At 40.0% G+C, this 22814-nt stretch overlaps 1 protein-coding gene across 1 annotated transcript in view; it reads right to left on the bottom strand.

The window, feature by feature from the left end:
- Window positions 1-22814, bottom strand: part of KIAA0825 (KIAA0825 ortholog) — a 406891-nt gene that overhangs the window by 230915 nt on the left and 153162 nt on the right. The window contains exon 14 of the mRNA XM_032335741.1: window positions 13913-14052. Coding sequence (XP_032191632.1) covers window positions 13913-14052 — 140 coding nt within the window. The remainder of the gene's footprint in view (window positions 1-13912; window positions 14053-22814) is intronic.

The raw sequence follows: 22814 nt of genomic DNA, 5'->3' as shown, positions 1-22814 counted from the left end.
GAGCCTCAGCGGACTTTAGATGTTTCTAAGGTCTGTGCCCTGGAAACCAGGTGAAGACCAGTACCTTTGTGAGGTGCTCATGCACAAGCCTTGGTTTTCCTTAGACTGTGAATTTCTCATACTACAGGAATTTTCCTCTGTGTTCTCTTTTATTCTTCTATCTCCCATTCCTTTCAAGAAGACTCAGCTAGAGTTCTATGATTTTTGCCTTCTTTTTAAGGTAGTCCCTTCCCTTGTCCTCCACATGTAGGTCTAGCCCTTTCCTTTTCCTTTCCCCCTGCCTTCTGGACCAGACTCTTGCTTATTTGATGTAAAATCCTCCAGGTGTGTTTTTATAGAATCTTCAGTCATGAAAGACATAAAAATCAATGAGTTGTAGATCTACATAAAGTATCCATTGTTAGGACAAATGTTGGCCATTTAGCCTCATCTCCCTCAATCAATAATTTTACCCAAGAGGTATTTTCCCATCAGGTCTACAACTAACCAAGGCCTGTACTCCGTATTGTTTTCCCCTTTAATATGAGTCACACTCCTGCCTTTCTCCACACCTCAAGGTAAGGAAGGAGTGGGGACTCTTCTCAGTGGTGAGCTTGGGGCCCACCGGACCTCCGGTCTGTTGCACTCCCTGGTCTGTTCTCCTCTCTGTTGGTCTATTAGGGCTGGTTCTGCTATTGCAAGGGAATCCCAGGGCTTTCAGCTCTGTTGGTGGTAGGGGGCAGCTAGAGCAGTTGGAGGGACAGAAGGATCAACTTAACTCTGGAGATCAGTGTAGGCAAGCCATATTTAAAGCCATATTTTCTGACCCAGGTTTTACCAATAATAAAGCTGCTATTTTGAATTCCATCTGCCTCTCCTTTATCTATCAAATGTCTTATACATTCTATAAACAAATATAAGATTTGAAAACAGATTGCCTTTTCAGTAACACTGAAGGGCCCTTTTCACAGCAGACATGATGGAGAACCGAACTCATTAGGGCTTCAAGGGAAGGGTGGTATCAGGCGAGCAGCTCCACCACAAACCCACCAGGAGACTATGTTTATTGTTACCAGAGATTTACACATACGTGGTATACTTAGCACTTTGCTTTCCAAGACGGCTTAATTTTTACTTTCTACAAAAATGCTGTTAATGACAAGCTCCTGCTGAGTCACTAAAATGGATTTGGCAGCAATGTTGTTGCAGAGAGTGCCATGAGCTGAGGGTTGTTGAATTAACCAGGCTCTAACGAGCATCCCTAACCAAAGGGAGGAGGCTCAAAGACTCACTTTAGACAAAGGTATTAGAGAGAAAGTACAGGAAGAGAAAATGGAGCATATAAAACCAGGACTCCAAACCTAAAACACCAGGCCGGTAAGTTAATACCCGAGATGCACTCCACAGGGGTGGATTATCATATGAAAATTGCTTTAAAGAAGCAGTAAATTTGAATGTCACAGCCTAATTCACTACGAAAATTAACAAAAATGAAAATTGAAACCTGACCTGAATATTAGCTTGAAGTCTGTTGTATAAAAGGTAACAAAAGATACAAAGACCTTCCATTTATTTAGAAGTTTTTGATTAAACACGGCTTGATTATTACTTTTCCCCCCCTTCAAACTGTTCTTCCTTTGGCAAAACTCAAAATCTTAAAGAAAAAGTCTTGTGAAATGGGTCTTAAACTACAAAGACCAGAAAAAAAATTATTATTTTACAGAGATCTTCTTTCCCAAGTTTTTCCTGGGACTTATCTTCCTGCTTTATGTTCTAAAATGCTCTAAGCAATTTAAAGCTTGTCTGACTTATTCTGTGCTATTTTCCTCAGTACCCAAGGAAACTAAACATCAGATTTCTACCTCTTTTGATTATCCACAGTCCCAAATTCAGGGCTACGATTGCAGAGAGATGGGAGAAACGTCTTCGTTGAATATTCACCACGGCATTGGCTCTAGGTTCAGTGTTTTGCATACATTCACCTATTTATTTAAATCCTCACAAAAACTCTACAAATTGGATATTATCTCCATTTTTTTAAGATTTTATTTATTTATTTGACAGAGAGAGATCACAGTAGACAGAGAGGCAGGCAGAGAGAGAGGGAAGCAGGCTCCCCGCCGAGCAGAGAGCCCGATGCGGGACTCGATCCCAGGACCCTGAGATCATGACCTGAGCTGAAGGCAGTGGCCTAACCCAATGAGCCACCCAGGTGCCCCTCCATTTTTTTTAAACATGTAAAGAAACTAAATCTTAAAGAGGCTGACATGTAATAATAAAATAGGAAAGTACTCTCTAAGTCATCAAAAGAATAGCTACATTCACTAGAGATTTAAAATTAGACAATGGACTCCAACTCCTTGAAAACTGATAATATTTACATGAGAAGCACAGGCAGTTCTGTGTGTTTTATTTATTTATTATTTATTTATTTATCAAATAGAGAGAGAGGGAGAGAGCACAAGCAGAAGGAGAGGCAGGCAGAGGGAGAAGCAGGCTCCCCACTGAGCAAGGAGCCCAATGTGAGACTCGATCCCAGGATCCTGAGATCATGACCTAAGTCAGTCAGACGTTTAACCGACTGAGCCATCTGGGCATCGCCCACATAATTTTTAAACACACAGAATTGGGACACGTATGTGGCTTAGTTGGTTAAACTCCTGCCTTCAACTCAGGCTCCTTGCTCAGCGGGGAGCCTGCTTCTCCCTCTGCCTTCCACACCCCAACCCCACGCTTGTGCTCTAACAAATAAATAAATTTAAAAAATTATTTTGCAATATCTACAAATTTGTAAGTGTAGATAGGCAAACCTCTGCAAAAGAGTTTTATCTTTATCTATCTTCTAGAGTTCTTCTCTATGCTTTTCACAAGGTAAGACTTTCTCCAAAGTGCATTTCATGGGATGTTAATGGTTAGCAGTGCGTACGTTCTGGAAGTGCTAGCTTCAATATTAAACACTTTGGTTTTCTGTAGGATTTCTCAGAGCCTTTAATTATTCATGAGCCCTGTGCCTCACCAAGAAGGGATTTTAGTATATAGTGTTTTTTTTTAAGCATTTTTTACCATAAAATCCTTTTTAGTATTACATCTAGCAGGACTACTATTCTATAAAACTGAATCTAGAAATCCTGGCACTAATGTTTACAAATACACTCTTAAATTAACTTCAAGCCCTTTAGGTTTGCAAATGAAAGTGAGCAGTACCAATGGAAAAAGGAAGCAAGGTAGAAGTACAAAGGGTTACGCTGCGTAAGGAGATTGCTAATTTGAAAAGAAATCCTGTCACCAAAACTGAATTTAATTTTAACTCAACTGAATCATTTTGGAGTAGAGAAGGATTCTTACCAGTTGGACATTGGCAAGGATAACAAAGCACAGCCAAAACAGGTCTTCAAAAACTGATTCTTGTGGTGCCTGGGTGGCTCAGTGGGTTAACGCCTCTGCCTTCGGCTCAGGTCATGATCCCAGGGTCCTGGGATCGAGCCCCGCATCGGGCTCTCTGTTCAGCAGGGAGCCTGCTTCCCTTCCTCTCTCTCTGCCTGCCTCTCTGCCTACTTGTGATCTCTGTCTGTCAAATAAGTAAATAAATAAAAATCTTTAAACAAAACAAAACAAAACAAAACAAAACCTGATTCTTAACCCACAGATACATACCAAGTTCTAACTGATTAAGAAACACAATGAAATTATATGGCTGGCAGGCACCTTACAGAGAATTCAGTAAATATTTGGTCAACAAATGAGTAAACATTTGTTGAGTGAATGAATAAAAAGTCCTCTAGTATCTGTGACAACTGTGACCTCCCTCTTTTTGAATACTCTCAGTGGTAGGATTCCCACTACCAACCAGGCAGCCCGTCCCTCTGCTGGGCAGCTCAAGTTACCAAGCTGGCATTTTTAAGAAACATATAGAACACTGTTATCAGAAAGGACTAGAGAAATCGACTCTATCTCTTTAGTAGATAAAGAAAAGAAGCAGAGAGTTGTAAAGAATTTCCTCAAGTACAATTAGGCATGAAAATTCAGGTTTTCTGACTGACAGAGTGACAACCAAAATCCATATCCTTTTAACTTACTTGGATAGCCTACTTTTTTTTCTTCTCACATGAATATTTAAAACATATGAGGCTAGCTCTCCTGCCTCCTCTAGGCTTTTCTTCTCCAAGTTATAAACACCTGGTTTATTTAAGTAAGGTTTGGCCTTGTTAACATCTTATCACTCTTCACTTTTTTTTTTTTAATCACTCTTCACTCTTAAATGGGTAATTGCCCTTTAAGCAAGTTGCACCAAGAAAAGACCCTGATACTTTGGGCAGGATCTGATGACCTCTAAGCATAGGTGGACTAATTGGTCCAATTCTGTAGGTGGCAGCCCTTGGTAGTAAGGGATAATTCTGAGCTCCCTGATACACAAGGTCCCTAGATGTCCATATATTGTCAAACCCAGTTAAAGCTATTTTGAAGGGCAATTCCTTCTGTAGGCGATACCAAGCCTATCTCCCCAGTGGAAATGTCTACCCAGACCTTGGGAGAGAAGTTAAAAGTGCCATGCTAATGCTATATGCAGGTCTCCTCTCCAAATGACTACAGTGCAGAGAGGTGAGGAAGTCACCGTGGGAGCTTGGGTGCCGCACAATATTCTAGAACAAGGGTTGGCAAGCTCAGGCAACAAATCTAGACCAATGCCTGCTTTTGTATAGCTCACAAGCTAAGAATGGTTTTCACATTTTTAAATGGTTAAAAAAAATCAGAAGTAGGATATCCTTTGTGACACACAAAATTATGTGCAATTCAAATTTCAGCTTGAGTAAATAAACCTTCATTGGAATACAGCTGATGGGAATCAGACATGCTACCTCAAATATAAGACTCAACATACTGACTATTTGAGGCTGAGAAAACAGCAGAAGCAGAAAGGTCACTCTGACCTTCCCCCTGATCTTTGCTCCCGAAACAGCTCATAAAATCTACATGTGACAGGTGCCCTCTCTATACCGGGAGGATAGGAGCATCCTTATCTCCCAAGTCCAAGGACACTATGAAGGATCCTAACAAGTAGGTCTTGCTAAGCTTCCCCCAACTTACTACATTTACTTTATACTCTTTGACCTATCATGTTTCTCCATGACTGTCTGCTCTTCCTTAAACAAATCTGACATAAAAATATCCCAGTTAAATTGTTTCTTTGGATCTTCATGTCCTTATGAAGGCTCCTGTGTCATGTAAAACTTGAATTAAATAAATTTCTACTCTTTTTCTCCTGTTAATGTGTGTTTGTCAGTTAAATTTTGAAATACAATCAGGAACCCTAAGATGGCTGACGAAAACTAGTTCTTCCCCTATAAAGCCAAGCTCCTTCGCTTATGGTGGCCTGTAACCTCTTGTATGCCCCAGTGGTAGAGTTTGGTAGTTGTGACAGAGATGCCACAGTCTACAAAGCCTAAAATATTTACTATCTGGCCCTTGGTAAAAAGGTTTGCTGGCTCCTATTCCAGAATATTGGAAGAAAGTGTACATATATTTCAAATATCTAATACTGAAAAACATCCTCTACCTACTCCCAAAAAACCTGTAAGTAAAGTCTGTGTCCACTCCTCAGGGCAGCCTCTGCCTATCACCCAATCTGTCAATCTTTCCTCAGTCACTCTGTTTTAGAAAAGCACTCCATGGTACTTATTAGCAGCTGAACTTAACCTAATTTTTTCTATTTCTTTACTTTATAAGGTCTGCCCTCTCCAATTTTCGCCCAGCAATTAACTCCCCCAAATAACAACGCAATGTGGCATGTAACACTTATCACTGTATTCTCCAGATAACAGTGCCTTGTACCTAGTTGAGGCCCATTAAATATTAGTCAAATGGAAAACATACTTATAAAACCAAGTAACCAAACATTTTCAGAAATTAATTCAGAAGAACATTGCTTCTTATTTCTAAGAATAATACCTTCACAAAGTCTGAGTTTTTTATTTTAGAATTCATTTAAAAACAATAGATATACTGTCACAAATAATGGCCCTTCTTTCTTCTAACAAGGACCTCTTAAACACCAAGTGGGCAATTTATTCAATTTCTCTCTATCAACATTTCATCATTTATAAAATGGTCCTAATAATCCAAGGGTCATAAAGGAAATAATACTTTAAATCGCTTTGAGTTGTTGGGGAAAAAGATGCTACATAAATTCATGATAATAGTATCACTTGTAATATAATGCCCAATCATTTTGCACGCTAACACTAGAAGCACATTAACTACTAAAGAAGACACATGTTCCTGTAGTTAAATTAGACATTTTCTAGGTGCCATCAAAAGATAGAATATAAAATATTTCAGCCACTGTCAAGCCAGATTAAATTTGATTCTACGTAGGAGAAGCATTACAGCAAAATTCATGCTACTAGTCTCCCAATCCGCATGTGAAGGTTCTCAAAGAGTGTTGTAATATTTAGAACCTGGGAATATTAATTTGGCCCAGTTCTCATCTTCATGCCCTAGCATCTTGACAGCTGCTCGGGCAATACCTTCTCAGACACACAGGTGTCAAAGGAGAAGCCCCACTTCCTAGAAGGTGTTTAAATGTACATTTAGAGGGCAGAGTTACTGACAAGCTAAGGGAGAAACCATTGAATTGGGCCACAGGAGGAGTGATGGGAGAAGAAAAATACATCAGGTATATTCTTCCAGGCTTCCAGTATAAGAGAAGGAAAGAACTGAATACAAACTAAGTACTTACTAAGTGCCAAACAATGGTACTTTGTAAATATTTACTGTCCTAAGCCTCAAAATGAACGTATAAGGTCAATATTAGCCCTCCATTTAAAAATGAATGAAACAGAACAGTTTCATGGAAATTTAACTGGCTTCCATTTGTTCATTCAATTGATGCTTTTGAAGCATGTTCTATACGCTTAGTATCAGTCTGAAGTGTGGGGGACTAGACCAAGCCCCAGTATACAATGGTGACTCATCCCTGCCCTTCTGGAACTTGTAGCAGCTGAGACAGACATTAAGTACTCAATTATGTCCATTAACCATTCACTTAAAAACTATGGAAAGTGTTACAAAAGGAATTACAGTGGGACCTTACAGAATGACCAAAGGTGACTTCCTAGGAAGTAATATTTGAGCTGAAAGATGATTCGCAGCTGCCAGGAAAATGGAGAGGAAAGAGATTCTAGGCATAGAACCCCACAACATTTCAGAGGTTCTGCAGCAGAAAATAACTTGGGATATGGGTCAAGTGAAAGGTCCTTGGTATTAACAGTAGCTGCCTCTTTCCTCAAGACACTTCTGCAGGGACTTTGCTGTTATAAATACGCAGATCTAGGATGTACAGCCTAGACCAGAATGTGCATGCTAAGCTGGAGGAAGCAGGACACAATGCGTGGGACATATGAGCCACAGCCAGAGCACGACAGGCATTGCTCATGTGTCAGGGTCCCCACCTGGTAAGCAGGGGGAAGCCACTAAAGGGCTTTAGCAGGGGAGTGACAGTATCAGATCTGTATTTGAGTAAGATCAAGCTTTCTGATTGCTGTGAACTTCCTGATAAAATGGTTTATAAATATTCTTAAGTAAATTCTGTCTTTTCAAAAGTCAGGAATACAATGGCAAGACAGGCCACCTAGTCAAATTCGTTTGCCCTCTATAGCAACAGATACCTTTTTGGATAGCCTTGTCCTCACAACGTGGTCCAGGGATCAGTAGCAGCAGGGGCAGTATCACATGGGAGCTTGTGAGAAATGCAGAGTCTCAGGCCCCATCCTAAAACCTACTGAATCGGAATCTGCAGTTTTTGTTTTTTGTTCTTTTTGTTTGCTTGTTTTGTTTTTAAGATTTTATTTATTTATCTGGTGGAGAGAGAGTGCATGCAGGGGGAGCTGCAGGCCGAGGGAGAGGAAGAAGCAGGCTTGCCACTGAGCAGAGAGCCCAATTGTGGGTTCCATCTCAGGACCCCAGGATCATGACCTGAGCCCAAGGCAGGCGCTTAACCAAATGAGCCACTCCAGCGTCCCAGAATCTGCAGTGTTAATAAGCTCCCCAGGTGATGTGTTTGCAGGTTAAAGAAGCTTTGCTTTACATAATACTCTACCAGCAGCACACCCTCAAGGAGACTCAGCAGACCCTAGGTGGTAACTGATTCTGGGACTGTAAGAGTTCTTTGTAGCCCATCCATATTCTCAAGCTAGTCAGTCCATCGGCATTCTAGGACAGGATCCATGGTTTGAAAAGACTGGGACAAAAACAAACAAATAAGGTTCTACTGTTCCTAAAACGAATAGAGTACAAATCCAGTGAAGAAAAAAAAGATTTAACAAATCAGAGTACAGATGCCATCACTAGCAAAAGCAGCTTAGGACATCCATGTTAGATTCACTAAGGGTATCAAGAGGCAGCATATTTTTACTTTTGGTCATCTCCTTCAAGACAGAAAACATCATTTTGGTTATACTTTTCAAGCAAAACGAAACACACACACAGTATACAACAAAACACCAATTTTCTGCCATAACAACCCTCTCATTATCCAAAAGATCAGGAAAATATTAACTGTAAAATAACAGAATTTGAAAGGATTCATTCATTTTAAGCCAACCATCCCCTTTTAGTGGTAGCAGCTCTTTTTCTAGAGTTTTGTGTAGGTCTGCTTCTCGAATACCTTCAAGCACTTTGTTACAAGGTTGAAAAGTATGAACAGTACTATCAGAATTATGCACTATACAGGTTCCTGACAGCTCCCAGGAATTGTGCAACTCTACAATTTGGGAAACTTCCTCTGGTTCTGCCTAGGTGCTGTACGGCGTGGTGGGGAAAGCATAGCCTCCGGAAGCCAGCTGTCTGGATCAAAGCCTGCTTTGCCAGTCTCATGTCACTTGGTCAAGTGACTTAATTTCTCTGCGTCTCAGTTTCCTCACCTCTAAGATGGAGATGAAAAATGTTCCTACTACACAGAGTTGTCATGAGGATTCAGTGAATAAACACATTTAAAGCACTTAGAAAAGATGTCTGGAACATATTAAATATTATGTATTTGCTTGCTTGTTGTTATATTACAAGTGAAAATTGCCAAAAGCCAAGAAGTTTCACTGGGAATCATTCTTGGAGCAATGGGCAAAGGAAAGAATGTCAGTCACACTTCATTCAAGAGTCACTAACAGGAAAAGGCCACCTGTTAACAAATGGGGAATTGCCAAATATTTGTTCCTTTGATGCTGCATGTAAGAAACTGGTTTGGCCATGGGGTCTTAGTGAAGTAATTACTGAAACCATCACCCTAGTTTTTAAAGTCAATAATCCGAAATAGTATCTTAAAACTTCAAAATCTTCTGTAAACCTCTGTAATTGACAGTTTTTTCCCCCTCAAATTTAAGATGGCCTTTCTTAAAAATAAAACCAACAAACATTACCTTCTAATGCCAACTGACCTGTACCCAACAAATGTCAGAAACCAACCCCCATGTGAAATCAGTTTATTTTCATCAAGTTTTAGCAGTGTAATCACTCCTTCAAAATGCTATATATTTTTTTTAAAGGCTTTTTTATTTATTCATTTGAAAGAGACACAGAGAGAGCACACAGGCAGGGGGAAAGTCAGAGGGAAAAGGAGAAGCAGGCTTCCCACTGAGCCAGCCAGGAGCCCAATGTGGGGCTTGATCCAGGACCTGAGCTGAAGGCAGACACCCAACCATCTGAGCCACCCAGGTGCCCCAAAATGCTACATATTTTTAAACAGGAGGAATTATTATCCAGGGCAAAAACATGGTTTCACTTCCTAGAAGTTTGGAGCCTATGAAGCATATATTATAAATTAAAATTTAACCATTCCTTTATTAAATTTTGCTATTTCCCCCCCTCAGTGAGGTTGCATCTCATACAAGATAATCATTTCCATTTGGATCTGCCGATTTAAAAAAAAAAATAGAAATTCTGATAAATCACTTTCGCAGAGCAAAACCAAAAGTTAGACATAAGAGTGATTAACTGCATGTGTTTTAATCTTTATAATATATGGTGTCTATCTAAAATATTTTATACCTCACAGATTTTAATAATTGCTCATTAGACAAGGAGAACTATTTTTTTTAAATGTATAATGGAAATATGTACTAGAAATCTATTCTTTTTTCCTGAGCCAATTTAACAGTTCAGTTTTATCAATGAGACCAGAAAGGCCCTGTTTATAAAGGAAAACTCTCCCATGAAAAGTTGATAAAACTTAAAACATCTAATTCAACATATCTTATTTCAAAATTTTGCTTTTCTAAATTACCAAATGGTTCTGAAATACTCTGAGACTTCTAATCAAATGAAATGAAAAGTTACACAAAAAAATAGTACAATTTATTTTTTATTATGTTCAGTTAGCCAGCATATAGTACATCATAAGATGGATTTATTTTTATATACATAACAATTTCCACCTTAATCTAATTAATAAGATTCCCTAAGTATATTGTTTCTAACTTAAAGTGACAAGATTTCTGCTGGAGCCTAGTAAGTCAATCAATTGATTAGTAAATTCTGTCACTTCATTCTTTTTTTTTTTTTTTTTAAGACTTATTTATTTATTTATTTGACAGAGATCACAAGTAGGCAGAGAGGCAGGCAGAGAGAGAGGGGGAAGCAGGGTCCCTGCTGAGCAAAGAGCCTGATGCCGGGCTCGATCCCAGGGTCCTGGGATCATGACCTGAGCCGAAGGCAGAGGCTTAACCCACTGGGCCACCCAGGCGCCCCCTGTCACTTCATTTGCAGTAGCTAACAAAATTCCTCATAAGATGATACTAGAACAGCTATGCAACCTTGATCAAACACCTAATGGCCTTTGAAAAAATGATAGATGTTTGAGCAAGTGGGACAAATACCCTTTCACACTCCATAAGAACCACAACTGAAGGTAACGTAATATAGGTAACCTTGGATTACTGAAAGTGTCTCAAAAACCACATTATGTTATACATATCAGAAGGTGGATGTAATATTTTTGGCAAGTAAAGGTGGCATACATTTGTAAGAAAACATGGTTAGATATTCACAACTACGATTGCTATGTGTGGTTGCCAAATCAGCGTAGTCAAAAGGTTTGGTCACAATTGATATTCCAGGCCGCTCTACAAAACTCTATCAATAGGAGATCATTTCCCTGCTGGGACCATGGCTGTGAGTTTTACTGATGATATTTGGTAACTCTTCAGCCATGTCAGATACTATCCACGTCAGCCACCTTGCCCGAAAGCCCAGAATACGAAGTTTAAGGAAAGCTTTGTATTTTCTTTCTTTTTTTTAAAAGATTTTGTTTATTTATTTATTTGACAGACAGAGATCACAAGTAGGCAGAGAGGCAGGCAGAGAGAGAGGAGGAAGCAGGCTCTCTGCGAGCAGAGAGCCCAATGCGGGGCTCGATCCCAGGACTCTGGGATCATGACCTGAGCCGAAGGCAGAGGCTTTAACCCACTGAGCCACCCAGGCACCCCTGTATTTTCTATTCTAACTGAGCACTGCTTGTCCAATGCTGTTAAATACGCATGCTTTGGGATGTCATGGTTAATTCAACCTTGAGAGTGGGCAGATAACAGTTCTTCCAGACACCTCTAGTCCAACCCACAGTTTAATTTGTCTGAATATTTGTATAGGAAGGGCAGGGGAGAGAAAGTTCTGGCTGGGTTCAGAATCCATGTTTACGCACCATTTATCAGCTTTGTGAGTCTCTGGGCAAGTAACATTACCTTAAACTCTAATGTCATTATTTTTAACATGAGGAAAACAATACTAAACACTTATTAGGTTATAAGAATCCAATGTTGGGATGCCTTCGTGGCTCAGTCAGTTGAACATCTGCCTCTTGATTTTGGCTCAGGTCATGAACAGGGCTGTGAGATCAAGCCCTGGGAGGGATTCTGCCCTGGGCATGGAGCCTATGTGAGAGTCTCTCTCTCCCTTGGCATCTCTTCCCCCTGCTCATGCTCAGAGGTGCACACATGCATGTTCTCTCTCTCAGAATAAATAAATTTTTTTAAAAAGAGAAAAAAAGAATCAAATTTGAAGTGCTTAGTGCAGCGCCTGATGCCTAATAAGCAAACAATGAAAGTTGGCTACTCAAGGAAGTGATTTCCCTTATGGCAGTTTTCTCTTTAAGAGAGTGGCCTTAGAGTCTGAAGTTAAAGAAATTGCTTTCAGGTCGACTTTGCGAGATTTGGGGGCTAACGGAATAAAGTCAGATTGAGGATTTGGGAGAGGAGTCAGCTCTGGATTTCTCCTTGGAACACAGTGAGATGAGAAGCTGTAGTGATCGTTGGCACCACAAGATTGGATGAATTTGAGAGCACCTAGGAATAAGCAATATTCTCACAAGGGGCTCAGCAGTAAAGCACCTCCCCTAAGTGGCTTCTGGGTAGCAAGCATCAAGGTCAGTGGGAGAGAATATGAGGAACTGGCTGTGAGCAGATCTGAGAAACCAAAAATTTCCAGAAATGACAAGAGCCATCTGGACAGGGGTATGCTATAAGCCTCATTTGTATACTGACAGGCTGATAGGGCCTGGTGACATTTGCCTCATTTATATGCATATATAATAACACTATAAGGCAGCATATCATAAGGGCAAATAAGCAGCCAAGGTAATAAAGGAGTTTGGGAGAGGAAGAGATCAGTGTGAGCCAGAGCGTTCAAAGATCTGGAACATCGACTGGTCCTTGGATACTGGTAAAGACTGGGTTGTCTATGGAGGGTCTTTCAAGTAGGAAAAATGGTTGAGCCAAGGATGGAGGGAGCATGTGCACAGGACATTGGAAACAATGGCTGAAATGAACATGCTTATGTGTCTGTGTCTATGTGCACGCATGCAAGTGAATAGCGGGGGTGGGGCGGGGAGGAAGTTAACAAAACTAGTTGAGGGTCACATTTGAATGGCAGAAGGATGGAAATTTGGTCCTGCAGGGTACAGAGAGCTAGAAAAAAAAAGATTGTGAGGTGGGAAACTGATAGTGAAGCTAGTGATTGATAAAGTTAATCTGGCCTCCCATGTGGTATAGAATAGGAGAAATGTGTAGGGGTGTGTGAAAATGGTTAGAAAACTCTTCATAGATATATCAGGAGAGCAGTGGAATATAATTAGATTGGCATAACTTTTACTTACCATCCTCTAAAATAGCACTTACTGAGGAAAAAAAAAAAAAGTCTAATTAAGAGAAACATGGTCTTCTATTACTCTTCAGTTTCCATTCATACTTTTTTTTTTTTTAAGATTTTATTTATTTATTTGTTAGAGAGAAAGAGAGTGTGAGCACAGGCAGACAGAGTGGTAGGCAGAGGCAGAGGGAGAAGCAGGCTCCCCGCCGAGCAAGGAGCCCGATCTGGGACTCGATCCCAGGACGCTGGGATCATGACCTGAGCGGAAGGCAGCCACTTAACCAACTGAGCCACCCAGGCGTCCCTCCATTCATACTTTTCCCATGATTACTTCTCCATGTCCCAGTGGACATGGCTGTAAGCCACAGTTTGCTTGTTCATAAATTAAGTAAGCCCTCTTCATGGTCTACTGAAATTTCTAGCATAGTTCTAATGATCTGTCTCTGAATCTCTCTCTCGTAGATCTGGTTGAGACTTCTGTTTTGGACATACAACTATGTTTGCATAATTTTCTTCAGTATTTCAAACCCCAGGTATTAATATACTCCTAGGTAATGATAGTTTTGATAGACTAGCACCAGGTAAAACACATTATGTTCCCTCATTCGGAGGTCGTGAAAAAGAATCCTTTCAGTAGATGTACAAAATGATCTAGTATTTCCTTTGCTGCAAACCCCACTGATAGTGGATCTAATGAAGTTGGCTTACATCCCTCTGCCAATGTCCAAGTAGGACAAAAAAAATTCATTCAACTGGAGCAATGACTGGGTTTTCTGAGGATATTCTCATAATTACAAATACTCACTTGAGCTCTTCAGCAGGATTCTCAGTAAAAGACCATCGTCATGCAGTAGGGTTTCTAGAAGCAGGTTCCAATTACAACCTGGCTGGGATAAGAGCAGTTTCAATCGACCCTCGGCTGTTAGTCCTCCAGATGATGGAGTCCTTTCAAAATGCAAGATAAAGATAGAGTAATGAAGTTAATTTATCTATGAAATTAATAGCCTTAAAGTACAGATGTAATGCTAACTCCTTTAAATGTCAATTCCTCCCAGATTACTCTGAAAATGCTTTCATGCTTGCTTACTTTAGGGTTGCTCTGGTAAGGAATTACATTTAATCTCAAATAGCTAAAAGCAAATTAACGTTTGGTAGCCTGCCAAATTTAAAACTGATACAAAATAACCATGCCTATATTTCACAAGACCGTGTCTGGTTTTGTTTCATGGAGCAAATTAAAATTATTTATGCATTTATTTTAAATGCATTTATTTGTTCATTTACCAAATACACGAGTACCTACTATGTACTATTAACTCCTTTCATTATTCATGGAAAGAAATTTACGGTGGGTTTCAGAACTTTGTAATTTGCCATGTATTGTGATTGCTGATAAAACTAAAAGAATTCAAAGCTTCTGTCAAGGGTCAACCATAATCTAATTATTTAATACATAAAGCCTTAAATCAACATGCAATTATCAGAACCACTTTAACAGTCACACTGCTACCTACTTGGGTAATCATTTCATCAAAGAGAAATAATTCCAAGGCAAATAAGCTTCTACTTGGGAAATGATCATCAGTGTTGAGTAGAAAATCAAATCAGATCTCCACATTACTACATTAATTTACCAATGAGTTGGCAAGAGATAAGAAAGTAAAAGTAGAAACTGAAAACTGATAACATTATTTGCTTTTTCCTTTTAAGATCTCAAAGTTTAGATTGGATAAAGATCACAATATCCAAAATGAGCTTACAACCACCACAACAGAAAAGGCAGGAAATGATGGAACTCAATCTGGTTTGCGACCATAAGGGTTGTGGGAATAAGGTGGTGCTGGGAAGAAATGATGTGACTCAAATGGAAAGGTGTGAATGAGAACACCATATGCTTAGGAGAGGAAAGAAGCAGAACAAAGGGTATCGCTGAGAGAGGGGATTTGCAGCATAATTTCCAGATAACATTTATTGAGTGATGAGCCATCCAATTATCAGCATAGTCTAGCCAGTGGTTTTCAAAATTTGGGCCCTGGCCCAGCAGCATCAGCATCACTTGAGAACCTTTTAAAAATGCAAATTCCCAGGCCTCATCCCAGAAATCTGTTTGTGTGTGTCTGTGTGTGTTTCAGAAATTTGTGTGCTAATAAGCCCCTTTTAAAAGACTCTGATGCCCACTCAGGTGTGAGAACCACTGCGGTGGGCAGTGCTTCTTGGAGCATAGGCAGTAGGGACAGACCTAGTTGATATCATTTCTCTTTCCTCTGTGCCCAGACAGATTCACCTTGGCTGCCACCCACCCATTGAACTCCCTACAATCCTTTACTTACCTTAATCCTACCCATCCTTCAATTTGCAGCAAAAATATCACTTTCCCTGTGTAGTCATCACTTACAATTTCTTTTTTTTTTTTTTTTAAGGATTTTGCTTATTTATTTGTCAGAGAGAGAGAAAAAAAAACAAAAACAAAAAACAAGCAGGCAGAGTGGTAGGCAGAGGCAGAGAGAGAATCAGGCTCCCCGCTGAGCAAGGAGCCCGATGTGGGACTCGATCCCAGGACGCTGGGATCATGACCTGAGCCGAAGGCAGCGGCTTAACCAACTGAGCCACCCAGGCGTCCCCGTCACTAAAAATTTCTCTGCATAGGAGTTTCATTTTGAATTAAAGCACCTATGGCAATTATACACATTTTAGCACTTTATTATTCCATCAGTTAAAGCTTTATCTGTCTACTTTAGAGTCAAGCTTTGTCAGGACACTTGATTTATACCCCAAATCTCCTCCTGGCAAACTAAGCACATTTAAGGGCTCTGTAAATGTTAGCTGATTGACTCATATGATCACAGATGGGTAGGCAAACTCTTAAAAAAAAAAAGAAAAAAAGAGGATACTTTGTCAAAAGGCTGATTTAAGCAAAAGCGCGAGGATCTGTAGATACAAAGTGAAATTTCAAAGCACCTCCCGTTGGTTTGGCTTGGCTTGGCTTGGCATAGGTACATCTCACAACGTGATGATGCTCAAAATCTTTCAGCCTCACATGAACTTTGGACCAATTCAAACTTCCCAAGTGAGAATGTCTGATAACATAACTGAAAACAGAGAAACTCCTGGGAGATTGGTGGGTCAGTGTGAGGTAGGCCAGCTCCTTAACTGAGTGGGTGGTGAAGAGAGAAGCAATGAGTTAAAACTTAATTCTCATGCCAGAGGAATCAAGTCCATCCCTTGAGGAGTTCTGAATGACTTTGGGTACTCCCAGACTGGTTGGCTCTTGCAGACATTCCCAACACAGTGCCAAAGGGAGGCTCCACCCTTTGGACTGAAACACTGAGGCAAATCCTCACAACGGCTGTGCCTAATCCCAACCTAAACCCCAAGTGCTGACTTCTAGGAACCTGCTTGGGGTTCCAAAGACGAAAAGCAGCTAGTTGATAGTAAGTTGGGACGCCTGGGTGGCTCAGTTGGTTAAGCAGCTGCCTTCAGCTCAGGTCATGATCCTAGCGTCCTGGGATCGAGTCCCACATCGGGCTTCTTGCTCAGCAGGGAGCCTGCTTCTCCCTCTGCCTCTGCCTGCCATTCTGTCTGCCTGTGCTCGCTCTCTCCCCCTCTCTCTCTCTGATAAATAAATAAAATCTTAAAAAAAAAAATTAAAAGCAACTTAACTTTTAAACATTTCCTACCTATATATTTTGCTTGAGTCGTGGCTTATTTCAGGATGCATTTAATAAACTGAAAGATCCAGCTTGGTGGAGTGTAGGAAAGAAGGGAGGGGTTATTGAGAGACAATCTGAAGAAGGCGACAGGAGCCAGATCGTGGAGTCCTCGTTAGCCAAAGTGGGAATTTGGGATCAGTCGAAGAGTTTAAGGGAGATGGGTTTCCTGATCTGGCTACAGTGTGGAGAGTGGATTGAAGCGGGTGAGTGTATTTGCTCTGCCCTTTAGACATGTAATAAAACAAAATAATCTGAAGGTCATTTCATACCACCACATCTGAATACCTGGTTATAAATAAAACCTCTCATTTTCCAGATGGGAAGCTGTTTGTTAAAATGTACCTCCATTCTTGGATCTTTCAACTTATCACAGATTTTGAAATGTACAGTAGAATGACTCACTATGAGGAAAAATAAAATATTACAAACATTCCTCAATCACTAAGCTCCGAGTAATAAATGCATTGAGGAGTCTGTGTTAGGCATATGGAGAAGCATATGTTCCCTCATCCTTTGAGCTGGTAGAGCTGTGAAAGTGAGATTAGCCTCACAAAAAAAATGACAGAAAGGGAAATTTTATACATATATATTTTTTATATATATGTTTCAAATATGTACATGTTGAATTCCACTATAATACAAAAAAGAGAACAAAAATTTATAAATCCACTGGAACTCATAAAGCTTGTATTGGGAGACAGAATGAATTTATGCCTGGGTTTTATTAGGCTTATACTCTAATAAGTGCTACATTTCTGGGGCATGAATTAGCCTAAAGAATTTTTCAAGTCCTGGGAGTAAGAAGTGATATAATAATAGAGTTCAATCATTGCTGGTTATGAAACTAACAAATTATTTTTATAGACTCATCATGCAAAATTTGAGCTGTATTTGAGTGTGTTTATTTTATGGAAACTTATCAGGTAGTTCGTTTGCAATTACTGCAATTTTTTAGTGTGAAACCATACTGCAATAGAAAGTTAAAAAAAGAAAAATCTTAGCTCTATCAGTATACACCAGCCTGACTTCCAATCATAGCTGTGCATGAGGTGTAGGGCAAGAGAAGTCTCTGTAATATGTTCAGGCTGCATGATCATGGGATTTACTGATCCCACCATATTTGTTTCATGCAGATGTTGTCAGACTGAAAAAACACTGGAATGGGCTCTAAAATGCACAGCTTGAGGATAATACCCAATAATGTTTAGGAACTGTTCTTCAGAATCTAATATTTACTTTGAACCAATAGCCATTTATATAGTACTATGTCCCTAACAGATAAACTACATGAGTCTGGGTGTGAAGAGCGAAAGTACCAAGGGGCCCCTCTCACCAGCGCTCCTGATGATCCTTTGGGGGAATGTGTGTTTTCTATTCCCTAACTCCCCATAGGTCATATAGGAGTAGAGGTCCTGGTTTCCACTGTGGGGTGAGTTGGAGTATGCATACCTCTATCAGGGTACCACAAGAATTCCACTAAACTTGTAATATTACACCTGCCATCTGGTCATTTGTGGATTACGATGCCAGCAGTCTAGCAGGGGAAGAAAGGAGTTACTCTACTGATAAGAGTAATGTACTCTAATTAACACTGAGGAATTGGGAGTTGCTACTGCATAAAGGGAGCCGGGAAGTGTACGTCTGTGACCAGGGCATCTCTTGATGCCCTCATGTAATAACCACAAACAGGCTACAGAAGTAACAACATTCTGATAATGGAATGGTAGTCAGGGGTTCAATCCTTCATGGACGAACATCTCAGTGACTCCATTGAGCAAGTAAGGTAAATCATCAGATGCGATGGTCAAGGGTAAGGGGAAGATGAAATAAGTGGTAGAGGGATGTCATGATGATTATCCCTTGCAGACTCAGGAATAATTGCATTAGAGGATACTCTAGCTTATCCCATGAGCTCCATGACAATAATACTTTCTTTAAGAGACATCTTGACCAACCATCACCTTGAAGAAGGAATGATAAGACTCAGAGAACTTAACATGGGTAATGAGTGGATTTCAGTAGTGTAAGGGGTACACCAAAGCAGATGTTGTCAATGTCCCCACGTTCTCTTGCCCTTACCAACCACCCAGTTGACGTGGCCTGAATTCCTCTGCCTTCTGGCAAGACAAGTCGGAACTGCCAGTGAATTCACAGTCCTAGAGCAGCCTTCGACTTCAACTGATGGAAGTTGCCATGTTAATACCTCCGCATCCTTGCTCCCTTGGTGGGATAACTCTCATATATATGCCCAAGAATTTCCCCAGAAGGTTTAAGTTCTGGTTATTCCCTCAGTAGTTGGCTTGATTAAATGAAACTTTATTTGCTGTCTTTCTTCCTTGTCTCACTTACCCACTCTCCTTCCAGTGTTCCCTCTACTTAGAAAAAAACTACTTTCACTTAAATCTTTGTCCCAGGGTCTGCTTTTTGGGGAGATCTAAAATAAGACACGCACAGAGACACTTTGTATTCATCTCAGTCTTTGTTTCAGGAATACTGAGAAACTAGTCAATGGTCATTTAGCTAATAATTATGGCTACTGGACTTTGAATCCAGGTCTTTCTGACTTTAAAACCTAAGCTTATTCCTCTACTCCATGACGCTTGCCATTGAACCTGGTTGATATTTGGTAGGTAAGCTGTATTTTCCAGCACTGAGTATGTTTGGCTGTGTTCAACCTCCTGATTGAGGATACTATCTTTTTGACCCAAAATCAAGTTTGTGGTCTCAAGGCTGATTCTCAAATTGGAGCCATGCTATTCAAGGGATCTAGGGACTGATTTCAACCAGATGGTTCCTGTCATGGATTACGGGGCCAAATTTATAACAGAGACCATAAGTTACATGATTCAGAGAACAAAGGCAAGGGCACGACTAAAGAGAAACTGAGAGTAAAAGACTTAAAATGAGAAAACAAAAGAAGAGGAGAAGCCCTGTGTTGCTGCACTGATCCAAAACTGATCCCTCACAATTTTCCTAGGAAAGTAAGTAAATACAAACAGTTAAAGCAATTTTGTCATCTTTCTCTAGGAAAATAACTTAAATACTTTTGAGGAGGAAAAAGCAACACCAAATATTTTTCTGCATCACATTAACCAAGAGTATACAGATTATATGTAGTTATAGCACTGAAAATGTTTGTACATATTTTATCTCGATAATGGGTGTAGGCAACTCGCTATGATCTTTATAATTACAGGTGATTCAATAAACAGAAATCAGACAAGGTTCACCTGTACACTTGCATAGAGGATTTGCCTTCATTTTTAATAACACTGTGGTCTATCAGATTATAATAGATTGATACTTTTATTTTTTTTAAAGATTTATTTATTTGACAGACGGAGATCACAAGTAGGCAGAGAAGCAGGCAGAGAGAGAAGAGGAAGCAGGCTCTCCAATGAGCAGAGGGCCCAATGCAGGGCTGGGATCACGACCCGAGCTGAAAGAAGAGGCCCCAACGCAATGAGCCACCCAGGCGCCCCGAGATTGATACTCTTAAAGGGTCCCTTTTTTTAGAGTTGGTTGTATCTACACTTTCTGGTGTACAACTTAGGGGATAGATGCTCAAACTATGAGCAGTGGTGTTATTTCCTAATTTTAGCAAAATTAAACTTTTACATGGGATGACTCCATTTCCGCCAAATCACCCAAAGATATTGGTACCTAAACTCATGGCCCTAACTCTACACTTTAATGTTACACAGGTTAGCATATCCTATTTCTAAAAATGTATAAAGTCAAATTTTAATTTTTAAAATATTACATATCCACCATCCCTTTCAGACTCCCCCTCAAGTGCTAATCTAGCACCTGAATCACTGAGATACTGGACTCAGTGATCACAGAGTCATCCCTTTTGAGGAACAGAAGTAAGCTCTCTGGAGCCTTTAACTATTGTTGGTTCCTGTCTACCAGATAATAAACACCTGTTACAGAGAGTTCAAGACAGGTCTCCCCTGGCATCATGTTTCAGATAAGTGAAACTCAGTGAGAAAGTGGTTCAAGATTCCATCTACTTAATCACACTTATGGGGAGTCCATTGAATATGTCAGGGTAACTGATAAAATCTGCCACTTTCTGAAACATATAGCTCTTTACTAACACAGCAGTACTGAATGACTATTGAGTGAGTACTTATGTGATGAGGCACATTAGCTCATTTAATTAATCCTCATGACTCCGGTAGGACAGTATCTCAAAAGCTAAGGAAGGAAGATGTTTCAAGACAGAAGAAGTAAAGAATGGTATTGCAAGTTGTGTGCAAGTCCATCTGTAAGATTGTATTGTATATATACATGTTTTAACTTTTTTACCAAAATATAAACCATTTCATTTACAGGGAAACTGAAGTTCATGTAGGTTAACAAAATTTCCAAGTTTGCAAAACTACACAAGCCTACACATCATGTCTATGTAATGTGGAAACCCATAGTTTTCTGTTATCTCATTGCTGCCCCCAGTACTATATTCTTTCTTTTTTTTCTTTTTTGTTTTAAGATTTTATTTATTTATTTGACAGAGAGAGATCACAAGTAGGCAGAGAGGCAGTCAGAGAGAGAGAGAGGAGAAAGCAGGCTCCCTGCTGAGCAGAGAGCCCAATGCGGGACTCGATCCCAGGACCCTGAGATCATGACCTGAGCTGAAGGCAGAGGCTTAACCCACTGAGCCACCCAGGCGCCCTATATTCTTTTTTTTTTAATATAATATCTTTAAACCATAATAGAAAAGGGAAAATATGAATAAATATCTAGTTATATCAAGTATCTAGCTCATCTGACATTTTAACTTTTTTTTAATAACTGATCTACAGATATGTGACTTTCTAAAATTCTCTTTTTAAGGTTTGATTTATTTATTTTAGAGGGAGAGAGAGTGGGTGAGTGAGCAGAGGGAGGGGCAGAGGAGCAGGAAGAGGGAGGGAACCTCGAGCAGCATGGAACAGACTCCATGCCGAGCATGCAGTCAGACACTGGGGCTCAATCTCACCACCCTGAGAGCATGACTTGAGCTGAAACCAAAAGTCAGATGCTTAACCAGCTGAGCCATCCGGGTGTCCCTCTAAAAATCTTTTCAATAATCCAGCTGCGTGTCCACCTCCACTCTGGAACAACCACTTAAGAGCTTTGGTGTTAAAGGCTCTCATTTCTTCTCCCCGACTGTTGGCTCTGTGTTAAAGCTCGGCACCTCATCAGAGTACTTCTCCTCAGTCCTGTGGAACAGCCTATCAGCGCAGCTGAGAAACCAAAACTCTTTTTCATCTTCCTCCCCAGATGTTTTATCCTAAGGATACTAGAAGCCACCTTCTCAATAAGACCATGCTTCCTCTGCCTGAACTTTACCATTCAGATCAAATGTTTGAAAAGCTAAATGTACCATTTAATATGGCAATATCTAAAACAATAGTACAATAATTCATGTGTTCCTTCATTCACTCATTCATTCAACTACTAATTTTTGGCTAATTTGTATGTCCTAGGCCATGAATACACAACAGTAAGTAAAAACAGTCACTGTTATTACAGAATTTAGTGGAAAATACATATATAGTTTACATGACCATATAAATAAAGATTAAATTACAACCATAAACACTCACTGAAGGAAAAGCAAAAGATGCTATTAGAAGATGCAGTAAGAAGTGAACCCATTTTTTGGTTGATGAAAAGCTGCTCTACAGAAGTCACATTGGAGCTGGGATATGAAGAGAAGTTGGCATTCACTAGGTGAAAGAGAATGAAAACATTTGGGGGAAAGGGAAAAGCATGTGTAAAAACCCTGTGGCAGAAAGGAACATGGCAGAGCAAGGAATGCTAAAAAGGCTAATGTGTATGTAGAGCAGACTGACAGGATGGTGTGGTATCAGAAGAGGTTGCACAGGTGGGTAAACCACATCTCTGTAGGTCTTACAGGATGCTGAACATTTTGTTTATATTAAGGGACAACGGAGAATTCATGGAAGGTTTTTAAGCCATATACGTGAAATGATAAAATTTAAC

Source organism: Mustela erminea, chromosome 3 (genome assembly GCF_009829155.1).
Source record: "Mustela erminea isolate mMusErm1 chromosome 3, mMusErm1.Pri, whole genome shotgun sequence".
Lineage (NCBI taxonomy): Eukaryota > Metazoa > Chordata > Mammalia > Carnivora > Mustelidae > Mustela > Mustela erminea.
Note: the sequence above shows the minus strand (reverse complement) of the source record. Positions and strands in the feature narration are given on the sequence as shown.